The sequence below is a fragment of the Pinus tabuliformis genome, chromosome 2_2, assembly GCF_031772625.1.
Source record: "Pinus tabuliformis cultivar Carrire ecotype Pingquan chromosome 2_2, CPIR1, whole genome shotgun sequence".
Lineage (NCBI taxonomy): Eukaryota > Viridiplantae > Streptophyta > Pinopsida > Pinales > Pinaceae > Pinus > Pinus tabuliformis.
The window spans coordinates 179,545,261-179,566,463 of NC_142300.1; the positions used below are offsets into that span (position 1 = coordinate 179,545,261).

The 21,203-nt window shown below is 39.3% G+C and overlaps 1 protein-coding gene across 1 annotated transcript in view; it reads left to right on the top strand.

Moving 5' to 3' along the window:
• Positions 1-21,203, top strand: part of LOC149191989 (uncharacterized) — a 458,880-nt gene that overhangs the window by 210,192 nt on the left and 227,485 nt on the right. Inside the window, exons 7-9 of the mRNA XM_089404452.1 lie at positions 1,116-1,201; positions 1,332-1,639; positions 1,737-1,792. Coding sequence (XP_089260578.1) covers positions 1,116-1,201; positions 1,332-1,639; positions 1,737-1,792 — 450 coding nt within the window. The remainder of the gene's footprint in view (positions 1-1,115; positions 1,202-1,331; positions 1,640-1,736; positions 1,793-21,203) is intronic.

A 21,203-nucleotide genomic window follows, 5' to 3' on the forward strand; every position in this document is an offset into this window, starting at 1 on the left:
TCGAAAATCATGCTGCCTGTTGGTGACAGTCCCGAAATTCGTGCCTCGAATTTTGGGCCAGACCATTGCTGTTCCTCCTCGAAATTCATGCTGCTCTGATCCTCGATTTTCATGCCTCATTTTTTTGTGCTGTTCTTCTCCTCAAAATTCATGCAGCCTCTCGATTTTCGTGCCTCCTTGAAAATCGTGCTGCAAGTACAGCCTCCCTCCTAGAAATTGGAGCCTTCCTTTCTTTTCTAGAGTTTCTCCTCTCATGTCTTCTCCACATGCTCTCTCTCAAGTGTGAAGTGAAGAATGAGATCCCTTTTCCTTCTTTTGTCTCCTTGGAAAAGATTGAATCCCTAACCCTAGGATCCAGTGGTTGAGATTTAATCTCCAAATCTCATGATGTGTGGTTGAGATCAATTCTCCCAAAATGACCCCCCTCACACATTGGCTCCATCTCTTAAAAGTCTCCTAGTACCTTTTTCAAGTTGTGTACGCTTTTCTATTTTTCTCCTAAATGATTTTTTTCAACTCACTTTAATATTAGAAAAATATACAACACTTCTAAGTACCTTTTCTACCAATGACAGTAATATAACTCGTAAATGTCACCAAGACAAAAGTAATTAATGTGCTCACTAGGCTAAAAGGGAGATACTATTTCCAACACCTCCGACCAGTTCTCGGTTTAGAGGGCTTTCCAGTTTAATCATCGATTTTGTTCTGATAACATTGGTCAGAAGAGTTTTTGGAAAAAAATGATAATGACTTGGTTGACACTTGTAGTGATTTCTTGTTTCGAGTTTGACTTGCTGATTAATTTGCAAGTCCTGCAATATCGTAATAAGATGTAATTTTCTCTTTGTTAGATGGTTTAGGGGTTGATAAATCACATTGATTGGGGAATGGGTCTGATATATGCAATCTATATATAGATTGGGACTTAAAATGTCTTCCTTTTAGGACATTTTGGGTGGATACTTTGGTGTATTTTTACATATATCTAGTTTTTAACTTTTTACCTTATTATACACTTTCATCTTATTTCACTCAAATTAAGTATCATTGTTTCATACTTATTTAACTTTGAAATTAAGGTACCTAGTAACGTGATTAATCCTTTTGTACAGTGTGTGCAGCACCTGGATCAAAAACATTTCAACTTCTAGAGATGATTCACAAATCAGCTATGCTTGCATTTCTACCCAAGGGAATGGTACTACTCATTTTTCTTTCTGATATGAGAAGCATTTTATGCTCCTACATAGTTTCTTTTTCCTACCTACTGTGACTGAATATTTATTGTTCATTTTGGTCCATTTTTGCCTTGGTGTTCACATGGGAAGGTCATAGCAAATGATGCTGATGTTCAGCGGTGCAATCTTCTCATTCATCAGACAAAGAGGATGTGCAGTGCTAACTTGCTGGTAACCAATCACGAAGCACAAAACTTTCCAAGTTGCCGTTGCAAAAATAATGGCATGTTGATGCAAGCAATGAATGAGACAGAGGATAATGGTAGTGGAAGACTTGAGATGAATGAAGACCCTAATGCAGAAAGTATGACAGAGTTACTTTTTGATCGCATATTATGTGATGTACCTTGCAGTGGAGATGGAACAATTCGTAAGGCACCTGATATCTGGAAAAAATGGTATGATACAACATAATGATACACACTCTTCTATTTCCCATCTCTAAGTATTATCTTCTCCCATTCCTCAGATTTGAGTAAATGCTGTGACTTTCAGGAATGCTGGACTTGGCAATGGGGTACATCGCCTTCAAGTTCAAATTGCCATGCGAGGTATACATGCTTTTACAGATATTTTATGCAACACACTTTCTTAATTATGTTGCTTTGTGAAACATGTTGATAGCCAGATATTTGTATTTTTACCATCATGCCACTGGCAGTTTTCTAATTGGAGGGCTGATTCTGTTCTTACTATAATATTGATAGGATTTAGTTGCCCTATTTGGTTGGTTTCTTGGTCTAGTTATTATCTCTGTCTCTTCATAGAATCTGAAGATCTAGAAGGGAACCTCCTTTTCAAATTTTTTTATCTGATTATTTCTCCCAAGGTAAGCACATAACCAATGTATCTGAAATAGTATTTTCAAAATCTGTTAAAATGATTGAATAAGGGCTCTGGTTTTTACGTATATGCAGGCACTGATCTGCAACATTCTAAATAATGCCTATCTTGTGTGTCCATATTTCTGACGAAACTTTGTTGCCACATTTTCATATAATTCCTTGTCCTTTTTATAAGAGTTAGGTTTGGGGTGATGTTTTGTCGTTATGTTCTGTTGTTTAAACTAGTTAGGATTGTTCTGGGCCCTGGCATAGTTTTTGTTTATGTTGCTTAGGTAATTGTTACTACTGCATTCTCATCAAAGGTCCAGGAAGAGAGAAGTGTGAAAAATAAACCTACTCAGAAATGAAGGCAAATTTATGAAATTCTAAATTGTCTTTCACAAAATATTGCCTTAAATGATTTTCAATGTATAGATTTTTGACAAACAGTGCAAAAATATAAAGAGAAAAGAGCTTCTAAAAGCAACCTCAGATCCTTGACCAGAGGTCCAGTTTCTTCTGTGAGAAAATCGATATAAATATGAAGATATATACTGATTGTGAAGCACTTTGTAAGTTGATGTTGTATATAATTGTCCCATTGCCATGGGTTGTAATTTGCTAAACAATATGAAGGGCGATAACATTTTCTGAAGGATCAAATTGAAAAGTGGTTGTTAGTAGTGTTGGAAATACTGAGAGGGGGGTGAATCAATATTTCACTTCAATTAGTTAATTTTAACTTCACAGAGCATTAATTATCATTAGCAGTATAGATCAAAACATAAATCAGCAACATCTTTCAACTATGCACAACATAAAAGACAGTACACGAGATTTTTAGGTGGAAACTGTTCTGGGAGAAAAACCACTGAACACTTTCAATATAGGTCTTTGATGATTACATCAACAAAAAGGCTCCAACTTCCAAGCTTTTCCAGCAACAACTAGAAGGAGGTTCTAACCCCCTCATTTATTGGCTCCAACTGAAAAGATGCTCCAACATCTTGATTTACTAGGTCCAACTTGAAGGACGCCCCAATGCCTTGGTTTTATTAACTTTGACTGAAAGGATTCTCCAACACCTTGCACAGGCTCCAACCTGAAGGAGACTCCAATCTTCTTCTTGCACCACCCTGCCACCTTGAATTTAATAGGATTGATTATGCTAATTGCGCTGTCCAGCACTGTACCATTGTACATTACAACCACTGTCCCGATCATTGTCCAAGCGCATCAAGTCATATTCTCAACATGTCAAACCCTAGCAACAACTCAAACTTTGGTAATAGTCGACATACATACTTTGATCATTAATACTATCAAACAGTCATTCAACCAACAACCTGGATTTTGTACAATATTTAGTTGTGAAATCGACAATGCCTTGACCTTCAATATTAGGCTTTAATATCAAACCTTAGCAACAAAACCATTATCATTTGCATACCCCAACAACATCAATCACTGTAGCTCATCAACATATCAAATCATAGCAACAACCTCTGATACAAAAGCACACTCATCAATAGCATGTGCATGTCTCGTGTCTGGAACCCTAGCAACAAATCAAACTCTAACAGGTTCTTTGACGCAACAAACCATATTAATCAAAGACAAGTCAACAAACAACCTTTATTATATTGCAATATAGGTGTTGAACCTTGGTACATGTAATTGCATCAACAACTTAGAGCATCAATTCACTAGGATTGTACAATAGAAACCATTCCAATTGTTGAAGTCTTTTGATTTTCTTGAAAGAGATTTAAAAGATATGTAATGCAGAGAAATCTAGTGAGCTCTAGTATTGCAGCAATGATGCTGCAACTCCTGGGACTCCCTACTTTACTTTTATCAACCTGGTAGTTCATAACAAACTTGGAAGCGACAGTGCTATATGCACAAGTACTAGCTCTTACTGCAGGCTGTCACTTGATCAGCTGACACAAGTTCGCTAGGAGCTTAAGCCAACTTCTATGAGTTCTCAGAAGAAGCTTTTAACTGTGATGGAAGAAAGCTAACTCAAAAGAGGCTAGTCTACTTGCAGAAAGAAGATGAAAACTGAAAGGAAACGCAAACCCTAGCAAACCCTAGTTTTACCCACTAACCCTACTTGTGCAAGAAAAGAGATGGAAACTACTGAAATGGATGCCATTGACTATTGAAAAGGTAAAATGCATGTATTCAAGCTACTTCTGAAGGAAAATATGGAAAAATCATCTTTTTATACTTTTGAGCAATTTTATGTAGAATTATTATGCTTGTGCTTTAACTATTTGTGACTGTGCAGAGTTTAGTGGCGAAAGGAAGATGGAGTGGGCATTTGCAGGAGGTTGGGAAGGTGTGGAGAGGACCTAAGGAGTCCCTAGTACCCTTCTGGAGATTTCCACTGCGATCAGACTTCGAAAAATCGCTCGCATGAACTTCTATAGGAGGCTGCAGGGGATCTACAGGAAGTTCTACAGGAGGTTTTATAGGAAGAGGCTAAAAGTGGTTTTTGGAGGTTTGAAGGTGGAAAAAACTATGGGAAAGGGGAAATGAAGGCTGGATAGAGATGTTAAAGGGGTCTAGGACCTTGTAAATGAAGATCAGGAGTGGAGGAGATGGTTGGATTTGTTCAAAGGTCAAGCAAACAATTTTGCACAAGAACATAGAAATTAAGGAAGTTTGGGAAAGTATGGCGAATGAGTGAAGGAAACCTTGGGAGATGCACTGGAGTAGGTGTGATGGAAGAATGATGAGCTGGGGTGTCTTACAGGTGAGCTGCACACTTCTTTTCAAAATTGACCCAAGCAAGAACTAAGAAAACAAATTTTTACCTAAGAAACCGGATTCGCTCAAAACCATCGACGAATCCCGAATCGGTCGAATCGGACACGATTCTATGCCGATTCGTGTCAGGATTGGAGGGCACGTCGTGTCCAGTAACGTGCCCCAATTTACAAATCGTGTCTCGATTACAGAAAGCGAGTCCTGGTTTTTCGATTCGTTTTGAGGGTTCTGCAACGTTAAAAAGGGGCGTCGAGCTGCTCATTCACTCATTCTTTGTTGCTGTTTGGAGCGGACCGCCGAACGACCACAGTCCACCCAACGTCACTGCGTGCAGCGTCAGGCATCGCCGCATCGTCAAACTGCAGGTAAGCAGGCACAGCCGCACAGGCATCGTTATAATCACCGGTAGAAAACCCGAGCAGTGGCAATGCTATGTTGTAAACCCGTGATTTTTTAAACCCGTGTGGTTGTAAACAGTCATGACCATAAATTATAACTTTGGAGATAAACCAACTATAGATGTATAGTGTCCAAACAAATATAAATGAATCCGGATCTGCTGTGGATACGGAAGGCTGAAAACTTTTGTACAAAGGTTTAACAATGCGGCATGCCCATATTCTGTGATCTGAGCCTTCTATAAGATTACACTTTTGTGGAAACGAGCTTAGAAAGATCGTCATCTTTATATAATACGAGCTACAATAAGAATATCATCTCTGTGTAATGAAAGCAGACCACCATATCTATGGAACAAGGCATTCTATCTTAGTGAATGAACAAATTTAAACAGTTTAAATTTCAATACAATAGTGATTCCAAGGTCAAGCCTTGCACAACTCCTAATCATGAAGAAGTATAGTCATAAGGTGCTGCCGCACTGTTTGAAAAACCATGAACTGAACATATTGAAGTTGTTTACATTAATCATTTAATGGCATGTCTTACAGCTTCAAAAAATTGTAGGTAGTGATGAGTATTATGTCTGCACATTAGGAAAAGATTCAAAGAACGTATTAGTCCATATATAGATAAGTAAATAACTTGTGGGCTGTGGCTGTAGGCTGTCATCAATGAACTAAGCTAAGCATGCCCATAACTCAGTCAAATCCCAGTCCTGAGTCCACTCAAATATAACAAGTTATATATATGTATATAAATTTAGGTAAATAGTTTCGTAATACAGCAGTTTGTTCATTTAAATTTTTACAGCAGTTTGTTCATTTTTTTTACAGGTTGAGGTAACATGGCTCAATCAAAGGCAGGGGCAGCAAGGAAGGGCAAGAATGTCATGGGTAGAGATGCTCTTCCTCCCCCAATATCATCAGAGTCTGCTGCAAGTAATGTTGAGGGCAGAGGACTTAAAGACAATGAAAAATATCCATTGTGGAAATATGTCACAAGAGAGGATGGGCCAAACAACAAGGGAAAGGGAGGAGGCAATGTGCAATGGAAATGCAACTTTTGTAACATTTCTTTCAAAAGCACATATTACCGTGTGAAATCACATTTGTTGGCTATACCTAGTTGTGGGATTGGATCTTGTAAAGTTATTACTTCACAACAGAGAAAAGAATTGGAAAAGGAGGCCAATGTTGGTATGGAACATGTGGCACTGGCTTCAAAATCAAAAGCACCCAAGGGCAAGAATGAAGACCCCCTTCCATTTTTGAGGAAAGCCACCACCAAATTTCCATGTGAGAGTTCTACTTCTACTCGGGGACAAGCATTAAAAAGAAGATCACTTGGTCCAATGGACAGGATTTTCCAAAAAGAGAGACGGGAAGAGCTTGATCTCACCATTGCCTTCTTCTTCTATCAAAACTTCATATCATTTAATGTTGCACGTTCACCTTTATTTGTTGAGATGTGCCGAGCTCTAACTCAAGGGGCTCCAGCAGGGTATGTGCCTCCTGGGTCAGAGAAGCTGAGAACCACATTGTTGACGAAGGCAAAAAAAGAGGTGCAAAAAATGCTCGAGCCTATTAAGTCATCATGGCCAACATCTGGGGTTAGCATTGTTTCTGATGGATGGACAGATCCAGCACGACACCCAATCATCAACTTCATGGTGTCTTCCTTGAATGGTCCAGTTTTCCTGAAAGCAGTGGATACACTTGGCGAATACAAGGATGCACAATTTATGGGTGAGTTATTTATTAGAGTTGTTGAAGAGGTAGGTGTTGATTCTTGTGTGCAAATCATTACAGATAATGCACCTGTTTGCATGGCGGCTGGCATGATTGTGGAAGCTAAATATCCACAAGTGTTTTGGACACCTTGCATTGTCCATTCATTGAACTTAGCACTGAAATCCATTGCTTCTGATGTGCTTTGGATTGGAAGCATTATTGAGGATGCAAGACATATCCGTAACTTTGTGCAAAATCATACAAATGCCCTCACTATCTACAAGGAGTACAACAACCTATCATTGTTGAAGATTGCTGATACACGGTTTGCATCTTCATTCATGATGTTGAAGAGGTTGAGGGAGGTCAAGACTGCTCTTGGGTCCATGGTTATTTCTGAGTTTTGGTCTTTTTGGAGAAAGACAGATCGGGCAGCCTCTAAAAGAGTGAAGGGCACGGTACTAGATGATGCTTGGTGGGAGAGGGTAGATCTAATTATTCAGATCATGGACCCTATCATCTCTTTGCTTCGAGTTGCAGATTCAGACAAACCCATCCTAGGAGAGGTTTATGAGGGATGGGATTCCATGATTGAGTCTGTGAGGAGCATTATTCTACAGAGTGAGTGCCCCCAGTATGAGACATCACCAGAGGCCTTCTGCGATACCATACATGATATTCTTGTCCGCAGATGGGACAAGAATTGTACACCTTTACATTGTTTGGCTCACTCATTGAACCCCAAATACTACAGCCATGAGTGGCTGAATGGTGGACCTTCCCGCAGATTCCCTCCTCACATGGATGGTGAAATCTCACAGGGGAGGAAAGAGGCATTGAAGCGGATTTATCAGGATAGTGCATTGCTTGCTGAGGTGGAGGATGCCTTTGCAGAGTTTTCCACTGGCACTGGTCGATTTGGAGGTTATGATGTGATTAGAGACAGGGGGCTTAAGAAGCCCTACTCTTGGTGGGCAAATCATGGGGCAACAAGCCCTCCTCTTCAGCAGTTAGCCATGAGGCTCCTCTCTCAGGTGACTTCATCCTCTTGTTGCGAGAGGAATTGGAGCACATATGGGAATTTGCATACTGTGAAGAAGAGCAGGCTTGAGCAGTCCAGGGCAGAGACAATGGTGTATGCGCACACCAACCTTCGTCTTATTTACAGGCAGAGGGAAGAGTGGTTGAGGGGAAAGACAAAGATGTGGGATGTCTTTCTGATGATATGGGTCTGGACACCACTGTTGAGTTGGCATTGGCCAACATGGATCTCGGTGATCCAGTGCTAGACCCTATTAGTTTTGATGACTTAGAGGGGTCAACCTCCATACCAGCAGATGCAGAGGCGACTATGGATACAGGGGAGGAGGATGCAGAGGAGAGCAGTGGGGACCATGATGATGGGGACAGTGATGCTAATTCTGATGGTGATTGATGCCTTGAGGCTTGTATACCTATAGTTGTTTTATATTTTCTATTTCTATTTGCCATTGGCATTGCACCAACACTACCTATGTAACAGATTTTGATTTGATGACTTAATGAGAAAACTACAGTTGTCAGTGTGTTTATCTTACTATCTTGTAAGTTGTAGTTGTAAGTTGTCTTTCAGTTATGAATTATGAATCATGATTTAAATTTTTAATAGATTTATCATTTATGTGACCAGTACCACTGACATTTATTTGAATTTTGTATGTACTATGCATGCTAATAGCTATAGATGAAGATCTATGTTTGAAATCAATAAATTTGTATCATTAATTAAAATTTGTGTAAGAAATATGCTAATAACTAATTTTTAATATATATATATATATTTTAAATTTTTAAATATATATATATATATATATATATATATATATTTTTTTTTAAAATAAAATATTATATAACGTGTCCTAACGTGTCTTGTTCCGGGGGTCAGCGTGTCCCGAATCCGACACCACGAATCCCGAATCCTACGTGTCCCGAATCCCCGTGTCAGGTGACTTAGATTTTTACCTATTTTTGACCTAAAAACTAGATAAGTGCTGAATAGAGCTTTATGGACAGGAAGTTATGCAAGAAAGCTATGGAAACTGAACAAGAACAGATCTGAGCATGTAAATACAACTAATATCAACTTCTCCAACTCGAAATCTAACACTAGCAATTGCATTGGAAAGCAAAAATAGTGTTTTGGTGGCAGCAAAAGTGCCTTGGTCTCAATTCATGGTCCCAAGGAGGGAGAAAGGAGATCAAGGCTTGCTTGGTAGCTTTTTTGTGGATCTTTTTTTGTTATCACACTATCTAATCAACTTGAAGCAAGAACAACTATTCTAATCATCCAAAAACAACCTAAGTAACAAAGCAAGATTTAACCTAAATAACAAAAATTATTTCATGAATGCAAGAAAAACACTTATAAATACACAAAGGAGGTGTTGGGCACTTGGGTTGGGTCCAACCCTAAGAGCTACAACCTCCTAGGAAAGATCAGTGCTGGTTCAAATCTGGATTCATCGTCATTGATAAAAGAAAATAATAGTTACATCACAAAACTGTTTGCAAAAAGAGCTCGAAAATGAGCTGAGTACAAGGCTGCACTAAAGTGCCAAAATAGACTATCAAATGGATAAAATCTAATTAAAACCTGACTAAAAAAACTGAGGCCCTAAGCCTTCTTATTTATACAAATGGGGATCTCCAACAGTCCTAAAATCAAGGAACTCGGCTTCCTGGAACTGAAGATAACAGTAGTCCTACTTGACTTTCTTGGCTGCCCCTTGGCTTTGTGCTCCGAGTTTTTGATGGAGAATTCGAGGTAAGCGCTCATAAATGAGGAGGACACCCTCCTACAAATCCTCTCCCTTGTTCTTCCACGAATTTGGCTGCCAAATGTTCATTAAACCTTTGATTTTTGTCTCAAAATTGACCAAAAATCTGCATAAAGCACACATTAGACTTTTGGCATAATGACTAAATCCAATTCACTCTATTAGCATAAATATGATAAAAAACATGCATTAAACTAATGAGAATGGTGGATTAAGTCGAAATAAGACGTAAAATGAGCCCATATAATTACCCATTTCTGGGGCTTATCATCACCCCCTACTGCAGGTGTTGCTCATCCTCTGAGCAACTAATCTATCTCTTCATCTTTGATCGCCCTGGTGGACTCCCTATCATCCCAAGCTTCTGATGTGGTCTACTCATGTGTGCCATAAAATTCTGCCTTCTTGTCCATTTCCTTCCACTGCTCTTATTCTGCTTGTTTGAATTCTTGTGGTTTTCCTAGTCTTGAAAGACATGGAGGCCTGCCTTTTTCTCTTTTCTTTTGGCTTAATTGTTGTGCTCAGGGTAGTGAGACCAGCTACTGCCTCTCTTTCCAGAGTCTCAGGGGACCCTTTTCTTGGTTTTGCCTCTGCTTCCTCTTTTTCTTCCTATTCTGTCTCTTCATCCTTTTCCTCTTCTATTTTAGTTTCTTCCTTCTCCTTTTCTTGTCCTGCTGAGTCATTAGTTGCTTCATCTTCTCCCCCTTTCTGCTCTTCTTCCTCACTGTCAGAAGGACTGATATCATAGGTGAGGGCTTTTATGTCACCTTCTGTTGTCATGTTTCTGAAGACTTCCCAATTAGGGAGTGTGAATGTATGGAGGGCTTCTTCCACTAAAATTTTAATTAACCCATGGTGAGCCAGCTGATCTGGACTCCCTGCCTTAAACTTAATGCTGGAGTCTATGAATCCTTCTGTCATGATGTTTAGTGACTGCTGGAAATTCTCAGGTGAGGAGGAAGGCAACAAACTTTCAAGACCGAAAATAGAGGAACAACTGGGGTTTGTCTTTCTGGAACCAGAGAGGGAACTTTTTGTGTTTTTTTCACAACAACAATTTGTAATTTCCCTCTCTTCAAACTGTTTCCATCCTGAATTTGCTTCTCGGTTTTTGAGAAAAATCAATACTTTTGACAGAACAGAGAATATTTATAACACTGTTTTTTCTTCAGAGAGTGGACAGTCTTGCAAATTTGGTTTTTTTTCACAGGTTGGATTCTATGGTTGCATCCCTTTTTTCAGAAGAATGTGAGAAAGAAGAAGATAGACTTCGAATGCAGAGAAAAAAACATAGAACTGTGTAGAACTCAGAGAAAATATGCAGGCAGACTTTTAAGCTTCATTCTCCTTTCTTTCAACCTAATACTATGTTTTTAATCCACCACCTTATACAAATAGGTCATATGCAGAGGGGTTTCCCGAGCCTACCTCGTTTCAAGCTCGAATTTTGACAAAAATCTCAGGTTTTCCTTCTGCAGAGCTGTTCTTTGCCCTTCCTGTAGAAATTTTCCTGTAGACGGTGTTCCTGCTTCTGTAGACTATGTTTGCCGTTCCTGTAGAACCCGATAAGTAGGAGGGTTTTGAAAAATGGCAGAGAACGACTGGTTCACTACTATGGAGGTGGTATAGAGCTTGCTGCAGCTGCGGGGACGATGATAAAATGAAAACAAAGGTGGTGAGAGTGTTTCAAAGATGAGTTCTTAGGGCTGTTTATGGAGACTTCCGGTGATAGAGGGTGAGCTAGCCAAGTGTACGTTGGCCCTGTGCAGATCGTTGGTCCCCACTGCAGTGCTATTATGAAACTATATGTTTTCTGCCCGTAATCACTTGCCATCATTGGCACCTGAGCTCAAAACAGTTGCCACTACTTGACTGTTAGATTTTTCCACGTGTTGACTAGACACACGTGCAGTGTGATCTCCAGATGAGTGTGATTGAACTAGCTGTGGGTGTCAGTTAACTGGCCACCTTTCTAGCTTAATCCAACCATTTCATTCGTTTATAAAGTTTGAAATCATACAGATGCAAATAGAGGAACTAGTTTAGACACTTACCTGTAAGTCGAAATGTGCGTGCTGCTTGGTTATTTTGCTATTGCATGCTCATATTCAATTGCTGCATGCCTGTATCCCTTCTGCTATATGCTTTTTGTTGTCTGATGTGTGGCTATTTTTCTTGTGCAGGTATCCTCTAGTTGGATCTAAGCTGCAGGAGTCTGCTTCAACCTTCAGATTTGCACCCTTATGCTGCTGATGCTAGACTTTTGCAGGACAGTGATTTGTTTTGTCCATAGCTCCCAAACGGTAGACTGGATTGACCTGAAATTTTCTGAGCATGTTTCCATCATCATTATGCACCTCCCATAGCAAAATTGCGATCAATGGATGCACGGATTTCGAGAAAACTGAAAATGGTTCAAGGTGACGGAGGTTGATTTCTTGGAAACCGTGCACTGGAATTGGCTGAAATTGCTTAGGCAGTTTACTATCACCCATATGCGTCTCCCCATGAAACAGGTTTTTAAATAGATGCACGGATATGGAGAAAATGCAAAAATGGCTGAAAGTGATGGAGGCTGATTTCTTGAAAACCGTGCACTGGAATTGGCTGAAACTGCTTGGGCATGTTGCCATCATTCCCACACAACTCCCCATGAAACAATTTTTTAAATGGATGCATGGTTTTCAAGTTAGGGAAAAAACAAATTTCTGTTCTATGTATTTTTGTGTCAGAGCATTTTGGAGTTTTTTGGACAGTAAGAAAAGATGAGCTTGGGTTGTAATGCAGACTTGGAAATGATGGAAGAGAGTTTTGAAGATTGCAGGGGGATTTATAAACCTTTTATGAAGCTTCCATGTTCCCCAAACTTCTTTTAAAATCCATTTCTAGCTCTTTGTAATTTCTATAGGAGTCGCCTGTAGAAAACACAATTTTCAAAAAAGAAGCACAGTGAGGTGGAAAGAATGTCAAGAATGATGGAGAAGGGTGAGAGATGGTAGGATAGGTGTTGTTATTGGTTTCAGAGCTTTCTTGGCACCTGCTATTGTTTCCTAAAGTCCTCTTGCAAACTTGCAATCCAACTGGAAATTCTTTTTTCTTTTTCTCATTTTTTTTTGAAAAACAACTAGGGCGCCTCAAGGGGGTTTTCACCCTAATTGCCTACCTTGGGTGCCTCCAAGGGAGGTTTTCACCTAGGGATTTTATTCCCTTTTTCTTTTCTCTTCTTTCTAACCCATTGACCGCCTCATGGAGGTTTTCAATCAATGAGCCAATTTGAGGCGCCTCCGAGGAGGTTTTCACCTTAGATTTTTATTTTTCTCTTATTTTTCATTTTTTGTTTTTTTTGCCCCTACCCTACTTGAAAAAAAATCATTTTCAAGTATAAGAATACTTCCAATGGAGCCATGTGCACATCAATATGATAGACAAAATGATGTGGAGGCTTGAAATGCATGCTTTGACAGGTATTCGGATTTCAGAGACCAAATAGTTTGACTTTGAAGGGATCAAGCATAGTTGAGGAAGAGAGTACTACTGCAACTTAGTGATCGTCTGGAACCATATCTCAATATAGTTGTGGTGTCCTTGGTCCTTTTGCTGATCTGGATCATTCTTCATGTCTTCTTCTACCATGACCTTCATATCTTCCTCTTTTTGCTGATTCTCCCCATGAATACATGGAGGATTTTATGGTAACCATGAGGGAGCTCTCTCGATCTCTGATTTTGTTGTCTTCTCTTTATCAAGTGCAGCCCATGGTTCTTTGATCTTCTCTTTTGCATGTTTGTCTGCTGGATGAGGTCCTTCAATGATATCAATATAATCTCTGTTTTGCAATACTCTTCCTGAGCTATGGTGAATATCATTGAGCTCAAGAGGAGTTGTTTGGACATGTTGTGCCTCAGCATTGTAATTGGGTTGAGCTACTCCAATGTGCGGGTTTGGAAATGGTGGTACGGGTAGTTGAGTGGGGGTGTATATTTGAGATGGATGTGGATGCGGTTGTGGTTGGGCAGGTAGTTTTCGACTATATACTTGCTAAGCCTGCCTGTTATTTGGGTTCGGGTTTGGTTGAGCAGGCATTTGGGGCTGCCTTGGTGGAGCAGGAGGTGATGGTTGCGGTTGAGCAGGTGGTGGAGGCAAAGGAGCGGGAGGAGAGTTGTACTGGGGCCTCCACCCGTGATGAGATGCATTCCATTGAGGCTGTCGCTGAGCATAGGGGTGAAATGGATGAGTAGCTGGTTGAGCATGATATTGAGATGGATATGACCAAGGAGGGGGTGTGGACCAGGAAGGATGAGCAGGGGGGACCCCAAGAAGGCATGGAAGTGGCTTGATATGGGTTGTAATAAGTCTGGGATGTCCCTTGCATTCCCTGCTGGTAAGGTTTAGGTCCATGTGGCCTCCTTTGGTTCATGAAATAGAGTGGTTTAGTGGCTCCTTCAGCCCCTTGGTACACAGCTTTAAATCCGGGTAAGGAAGGGCACTGGTTTGTAGGATGGTCTTCTTCACAGACAAAACACACTTCTATAGAGTGCAATGGACATTCGTTCCTAGGATGCTTTCTAGTGCACCTGGGACAAAAGATGGCCAAAGCCCTCTCTACTTCCTCTCGATATCTTTTGATATGCATGGCAAGCATCTGCCTCATCTCGCTCTTGAAATCTTCCCACATGTTTCCAATTTCACCTTCAATGGATGAGTTGGAAGAAAAGGTACTACTCCCAACATTTCTGTTTTCAGCCATTGGCTCCAGAGGAATGTTTTCTTCTTCTTCTCCCCTATAGGTTCTTCAAATATGTCTTACTGTCCACCTAAGGGTTCTTCTTAATCATAGCCATCGAAGAAGAGAGAAGGTTCGCTGTGTGGAGCAGTGGGGGTGTTGGGAATTTTTTTTCCTAAATTATGTCTACTCCTACGAGGCATGAAAGGAAATCTTTTTGGTGATTTTTTTTGTTTTTGTTTCTGCTTGTACCTATAACACTGAAATGGATTGAACGAAAAATTGCAACTAACTGAAATGAACTTGCTGAAATAAAATTGCAGAATTGAAATGAAAGCAAGGAAAGGACTAATCTATCTTGCTGGAATGGAAACTGCAGAATTGAAATGAAAGCAAGAAATGCTTAATCTATGCTTGCTGAAATGAAATTGCAGAATTGAAATGAAAGCAGGAAATGCCTAATCTACGCTTGCTGAAATGAAATTGCAGAATTGAAATGAAGGCAGGAAATGCCTAATCTACGCTTGCTGAAATGAAATTGCAGAATTGAAATGAAAGCAGGAAATGCCTAATTTACGCTTGCTGAAATGAAATTGCAGAATTGAAATGAAGGCAGGAAATGCCTAATCTATGCTTGCTGAAATGAAATTGCAGAATTGAAATGAAAGCAGGAAATGTGTAATCTATGCTTGTTGAAATGAAAATTGCAGAATTTGAAATGAAAGCAGGAAATGTCTAATCTACTTTTGCAGAAAGAAAATTGCGGAATTGAAATTGCATAATTGAAATGAAACAACTACTCTACTTTTGCTGAAATAAACTACTTAGAAGAAGGTTGCAGTAGAAAATAGAAGAAAAGTAGTAATCACAAAGTACTCTGACGCTTCCCCGACAACGGCGCGAAAAAGATGGTGAGCTCCAGTATTGCAGCAATGACGCTGCAACTCCTGGGACTCTCTACTTTACTTTTATCAACCCGGTAGTTCGTAACAAACTTGGAAGCGATGGTGCTATGTGCACAAGTACTAGCTCTTACTGTAGGCTGTTACTTGATCAGCTGACACAAGTTCGCTAGGAGCTTAAGCCAACTTCTATGAGTTCTCAGAAGAAGCTGTTAACTGTGATGGAAGAAAGCTAACTCAAAAGAGGCTAGTCTACTTGCAGAAAGAATATGTAAACTGAAAGGAAACGCAAACCCTAGCAAACACTAGTTTTACCCACTAACCCTACTTGTGCAAGAAAAGAGATGGAAACTACTGAAATGGATGCCATTGACTATTGAAAAGTTAAAATGCATGTATTCAAGCTATTTCTGAAGGAAAATATGAAAAAATCATCTTTTTGTACTTTTGAGCAATTTTATGCAGAATTATTATGCTTGTGCTTTAACTATTTGTGACTGTGCAGAGGTTTAGTGGCGAAAGGAAATGGAGTGGGCATTTGCAGGAGGTTGGGAAGGTGTGGAGAGGACCTAAGGAGTCCCTAGTACCCTTCTGGAGATTTCCACTGTGATCAGACTTCGAAAAATCACTCACATGAACTTCTACAGGAGGCTGCAAGGGATCTACAGGAAGTTCTACAGGAGGTTCTACAGGAAGAGGCCGAAAGTGGTTTTTGGAGGTTTGAAGGTGGAAAAAACGGTGGGAAAGGGGAAATGAAGGCTGGATAGAGATGTTAAGGGGTCTAGGACCTTGTAAATGAAGATCAGGAGTGAAGGAGATGGTTGGATTTGTTCAAAGGTCAAGGAAGCAATTTTGCACAAGAACGTAGAAATTAGGGCAGTTTGGGAAAGTATGGCGAATGAGTGAAGGAAATCTTGAGAGATGGACTGGAGCAGGTTGTGTGATGGAAGAATGATAAGCTGGAGTGTCTTACAGGTGAGTTGCACACTTCTTTTCAAAACTGACCCAAGCAAGAACTAAGAAAATAGAGTTTTACCTATTTTTGACCTAATTCTGACCTAAAACCCAGAAAAGTGCTAAACATAACTTTAAGGACAAGAAGTTATGCAAGAAAGCTATGGAAATTGAACAAGAACAGATCTGAGCATGTAAATACAATTGATATCAACTTCTCCAACTTGAAATCTAACACTGGCAATTGCATTGGAAAGCAAAAATAGTGTTTTGGTGGCAGCAAGAGTGCCTTGGTCTCAATTCATGGTCCCAAGGGGGGAGAAAGGAGATCAAAGCCTGCTTGGTAACCTTTTTGTGGATCTTTTTCTGTTTTCACACTATCTAATCAACCTGAAGCAAGAACAACTATTCTAATCATCCAAAAACAACCTAAGTAACAAAGCAATATTTAACATAAATAACATAAATTATTTCATGAATCCTATAAATACACGAAGGAGGTGCTGGGCACTTGGGTTAGAGCTAGGAAGATCAGTGCTGGTTCAAAGCTGGATTCATCGTCATTGATAAAAAAATAATAGTTACATCACAAAACTATCTGCAAAAGTGCTTGAAAATGAGCTGAGTACAAGGCTGCACTAAGTGCGAAAATAGACTATCAAATGGCTAAAATCTAACTAAAATCTGACTAAAAGAACTGAGGCCTCAAGCTTTCTTAAGGGCTCATAAATGAAGGGGACACCTACAAACTTGTTCTTCCACGAATTTGGTTGCCAAATGCTCATTAAACTTTGATTTTGTCTCAAAATTGACCAAAAATCTGCATAAAGCACACATTAGACTTTTGGCATAATGACTAATCCAATTCACTCTATTAGCATAAATATGATCAAAAACATGCAATAAACTAATGAGAATGGTGGATTAAGTCGAATTAAGAGGTAAAATGAGCCCATATAATTACCCATTTCTGGGGCTTATCAAAACCCTTGCTGCTGTCTTTCAGATTGTCACTATGAAATGGTGTGATGTCAGATTTTGTGATGTAAAGCTTCAAAATTGCTTCTTGTGCACATGTTTAGGTCTTCCATCTTCTTAACCTTTTGACCTTACTTTCTAACTCCTTTTAGGAGCATGGGCCGTGTTGAAATATGTAACTAGGTTTAGTGTTCATAATGACATATGGAATTGTGATTTTATGTATTTGATGTAAAGAGGAAAATAAAATTATTATTGTTATTCTTGAGGCATGGGTTTCATGCTCAAGGTTATTTGATATATAGGTCAAGCACCCATTCACTGCTTCCACAGCTTGTCATCGAATCGAAAAGTCATAATAGTCATTGTCAGGTATTGAAGACCCTTTTGGGCATGTTACATATTGTAAAGAAAATTTATTTGAGTCAAAATAGAGTCAAAGACCCTCCAAGACCTTGTCATGATGCTACAACAAGTCGAACTTCAAAAGGAGCAAGTCGACCTACCTAGAGGGACAAGTCGGCCTATTAGGGCTCTCAAGGAATCTTATATATAGGAGCATTCAGCCTCATTTAAAGAACCATCCAAGTAGCTCACAAGAAGTTCGATCAACAAGATAAGAAGACCTAAGAAGAGGGAGGAAAAGAAGGAGAATAGAAGGCAGAAGTAAAACCGAAATTCTGATATGTTTTGGCCCGGCTACATTTCTTCACACGTGTGAGATCTAGGGCATCACTTTATTGCAATAAGGACGAATTGCAGAGGAAGTCGAATTTTTGTGTGACAAGAAGTCAATTTTGCAAGCCAAGTAATCAAGGGAGAGAAGGTTTACCTAGCGCAGAAGAAAAGGAGCAAAAGTCACCATAATTACCTCACACGTGCCGCCTAGGGTATCTGCAACAAGGGCTGAAAATCGCAGGCTGAAAACTCCAGTTAGTTGCAGGTTCAAATCTTCGTCAAGGGAGAAGTTGTTGGTGTCGTAAGGCATGTTTGACTTGGATTGACTCCGTGAAGAAGTAAGTTCTCAAAGAGGAGTTTTGACTTGGTCTTGGTCAAGGGTCATAGGTCTTGGAATTCGTCATTTGAAGTTCTATAAGAAGAAAAGAGTTCTTGTGGGTCTTCCTCTCAAGAGGAGAGGTTTTGGCCTTGGCTGATCGCCTATATCTTGTGTCCTCTTGGCCCTAGCTGTTTGATGGTAAGAATGCTAACTATAATCAAGTAAAAGGAGAAGCTAATCAAGTGAATGTAAAAATACATTACAAACAGTTATCAAAGTAAGACAAATCACCTAATCTAGTTGCTCTAGATTTCTCAACATGGTTTCAGAGCTAAGCTGACAAGACAAAGAATGGCATCTTGAAGAAGGATCATCAAGAAAGTCAAGACTTCAAAAAGGACATTAAATCATCAAGAAGGAATAGTCTTCACATCATCTTAGAGAAAGGATCTAAGGAGCATCAAGAAGGACTAACCATCTCATCTCAAGGATCACATCATCTAGAAGTAACAAGAAGAAGAAGACGTCAAGGCCTTAGCTCATTCAAGGAAGAGTTTTGCACTTGAAGCATTCTTGGGATGTTCACAATCATCATCACAAGTATAAGAAGACCTCAAGGACCCTGCCTCCACTTAAAGAAGGACTATGCATTGAAGCATCTTGAAGTCTACATTTTAAGGAGAAGTAAGAAGAAGCATTGCTAACATCATCAAAGGAATCAAGGTGTTCTCCCTCTCTTTGAATCAAGAATCTTATCTCAAGCATATTTTAAGAAGGACATCTCTAGAAGAAGAAGTATTGTCATCTTCAAGGAAGCTATCATCATCAACTGTCATCAAAATCAAGAAGAGCATGAAGTTGACAATATCATTGTCAAGGAGCATCTTCACTTGACAAGTAAGTATTTATATCTATGTCTGAATTTACTATCAAAATGACTTCATTTTGCAAGGAGAACAACAAATTGGTTGGCTCATCAAATATTGTTGCATGGAAGAAGAGGACATATTTGATCCTCATAGAAAATGAAGTCATTGGACATGTTAAGGGTTCAATCACTAAACCACCGAAAGAGGAAGCTCAAGATCTAGTGAAATATATGAAGGGGGAAATAAGGGCTCCAAGAATCCTTATAGAATCAATCAAAGATTCCCTCATCCCTTATGTGGCAAAGCAGGAAGATTCAAAAGAAATTTATGATAAGTTGGTAGAATTGTTCTTTGTAAAAGCATCATAGGAGAAGTGATATATTTGAGAACCGACCTATATAAGATGAAGGTATCAAGGGAAGAAGGGATAGCCTCATATCTTATGAGGGTGTAACAAATAAGAGACCAACTGCAAGAGTTAGGGGAAATAATGTCTGACAAAGAAATGACCACCATTGTGCTCAATGCACTACCTGATGAATGGGGCAACTTTGTATCAGGCATCTATGGAAAGTAGGAAGCTACCCCATTCAGTAAACTTTGGTCATTATGTAAGATAAAAGAAACTAGGTTGAAGGCAAAGAGAAATGTAGGATCAAATGAACAAGTTCAAGCATTTGCTGCCATGGCTAGGAGAAAAGGAAAGTTTGGGGAGTTTGGTTCTTAGAAAAAGAAGAAGATCGATATGTCAAAGATTCAATGCTATCGATGTCAGGAATATGTGCATTTCAAGAGAGACTGTCCTAATCTCAAGAAGGATAACAGGAAAAGAAAAGAAAGAATTGAAGCCCATATTACTGAAGAAGTAGAAGAACCTGATGAGAAGAAATCCAAGAAGGAAGGGTTAGATCTTCATTATTAAGGTCTCTCAGGTCCATAGCAAGGAAAAGTAGGAGGTGAAAAGACCTCTACCATGTCTAAAGATTGCTACTAGGATAAGAAATGTTATAAGTATGGTAGGATGCATCATATTAGAAGATGGCATCATGTTAGAAACATACAATTGAAGCAGAAAAGAGCTCATGACATCATTGTAGAAGCTTGAAAGATAGCTGAAGTAGTAGTCTACATGGCGGAAGCAGTCATTATGATGGAAAGGAAGTAGCTCATGGTATTCTCAGTGAAAGCATGGAAAAACAACCAAAGTAGTAATATATATGTTTGGAAGAAAGTCATCTAGCATAGGAAGAAAACATCATACATCATCATCATGAGGAAGGAGCATTTGCAGGATGAGGATAATCAAGATCCTCCATTGGAATTTTCATTAGAAGGTTCACCTCTACGTGGAAGAAGCAAATGTCTCGTTGATAATCCGTCTTGTGTGGGATCCGTTTTTAGAAGAATGATGATATGGTGACAAAGGAGTGCAACACATAAAGATATTTGAAGTATTTTCAAGCAAGGAAAGGAAGCTGCCGAAAGAAGTCTAGATGACGAAAAAGGAGAAAAGAGGTATGTATATATTTGATAGATTAAGTCATGTCATCATATAGTTGCAATAGCATGGTTGAATGCTCTATCTCGTGAGCATGATCGAAAAAGAATGGTCTCTTACTTTAGAAAGATGCATGAAGGCATATACCTTGAACTAGTTCAAATATTTATAAGATGAAATCAACATAATATGTCTTCATATGGAATATGAGGTGGTTGACAAGATGAAAGAACTATGTATAGAAGTTCCTGGGTAATAGTATGTGAAGAAAGGAAGAAGCATCCGTGAGAAATGCAACTATAGTCACGTAAGATAAGATAAGAAATGCGATTTGTGTTACTTCCCGAGTAGAATATGCATATGTGATGTGAGAGAAAATGTTAAAGTTAAAACCAACAAGTCAGTGCGCCCAAGATTCTCTCCCTAAAAATGGAGAGAGAGATGCCAATGGGTAGGCCCACCCTTCCACAACAAAAACATAAATTTTATTATTA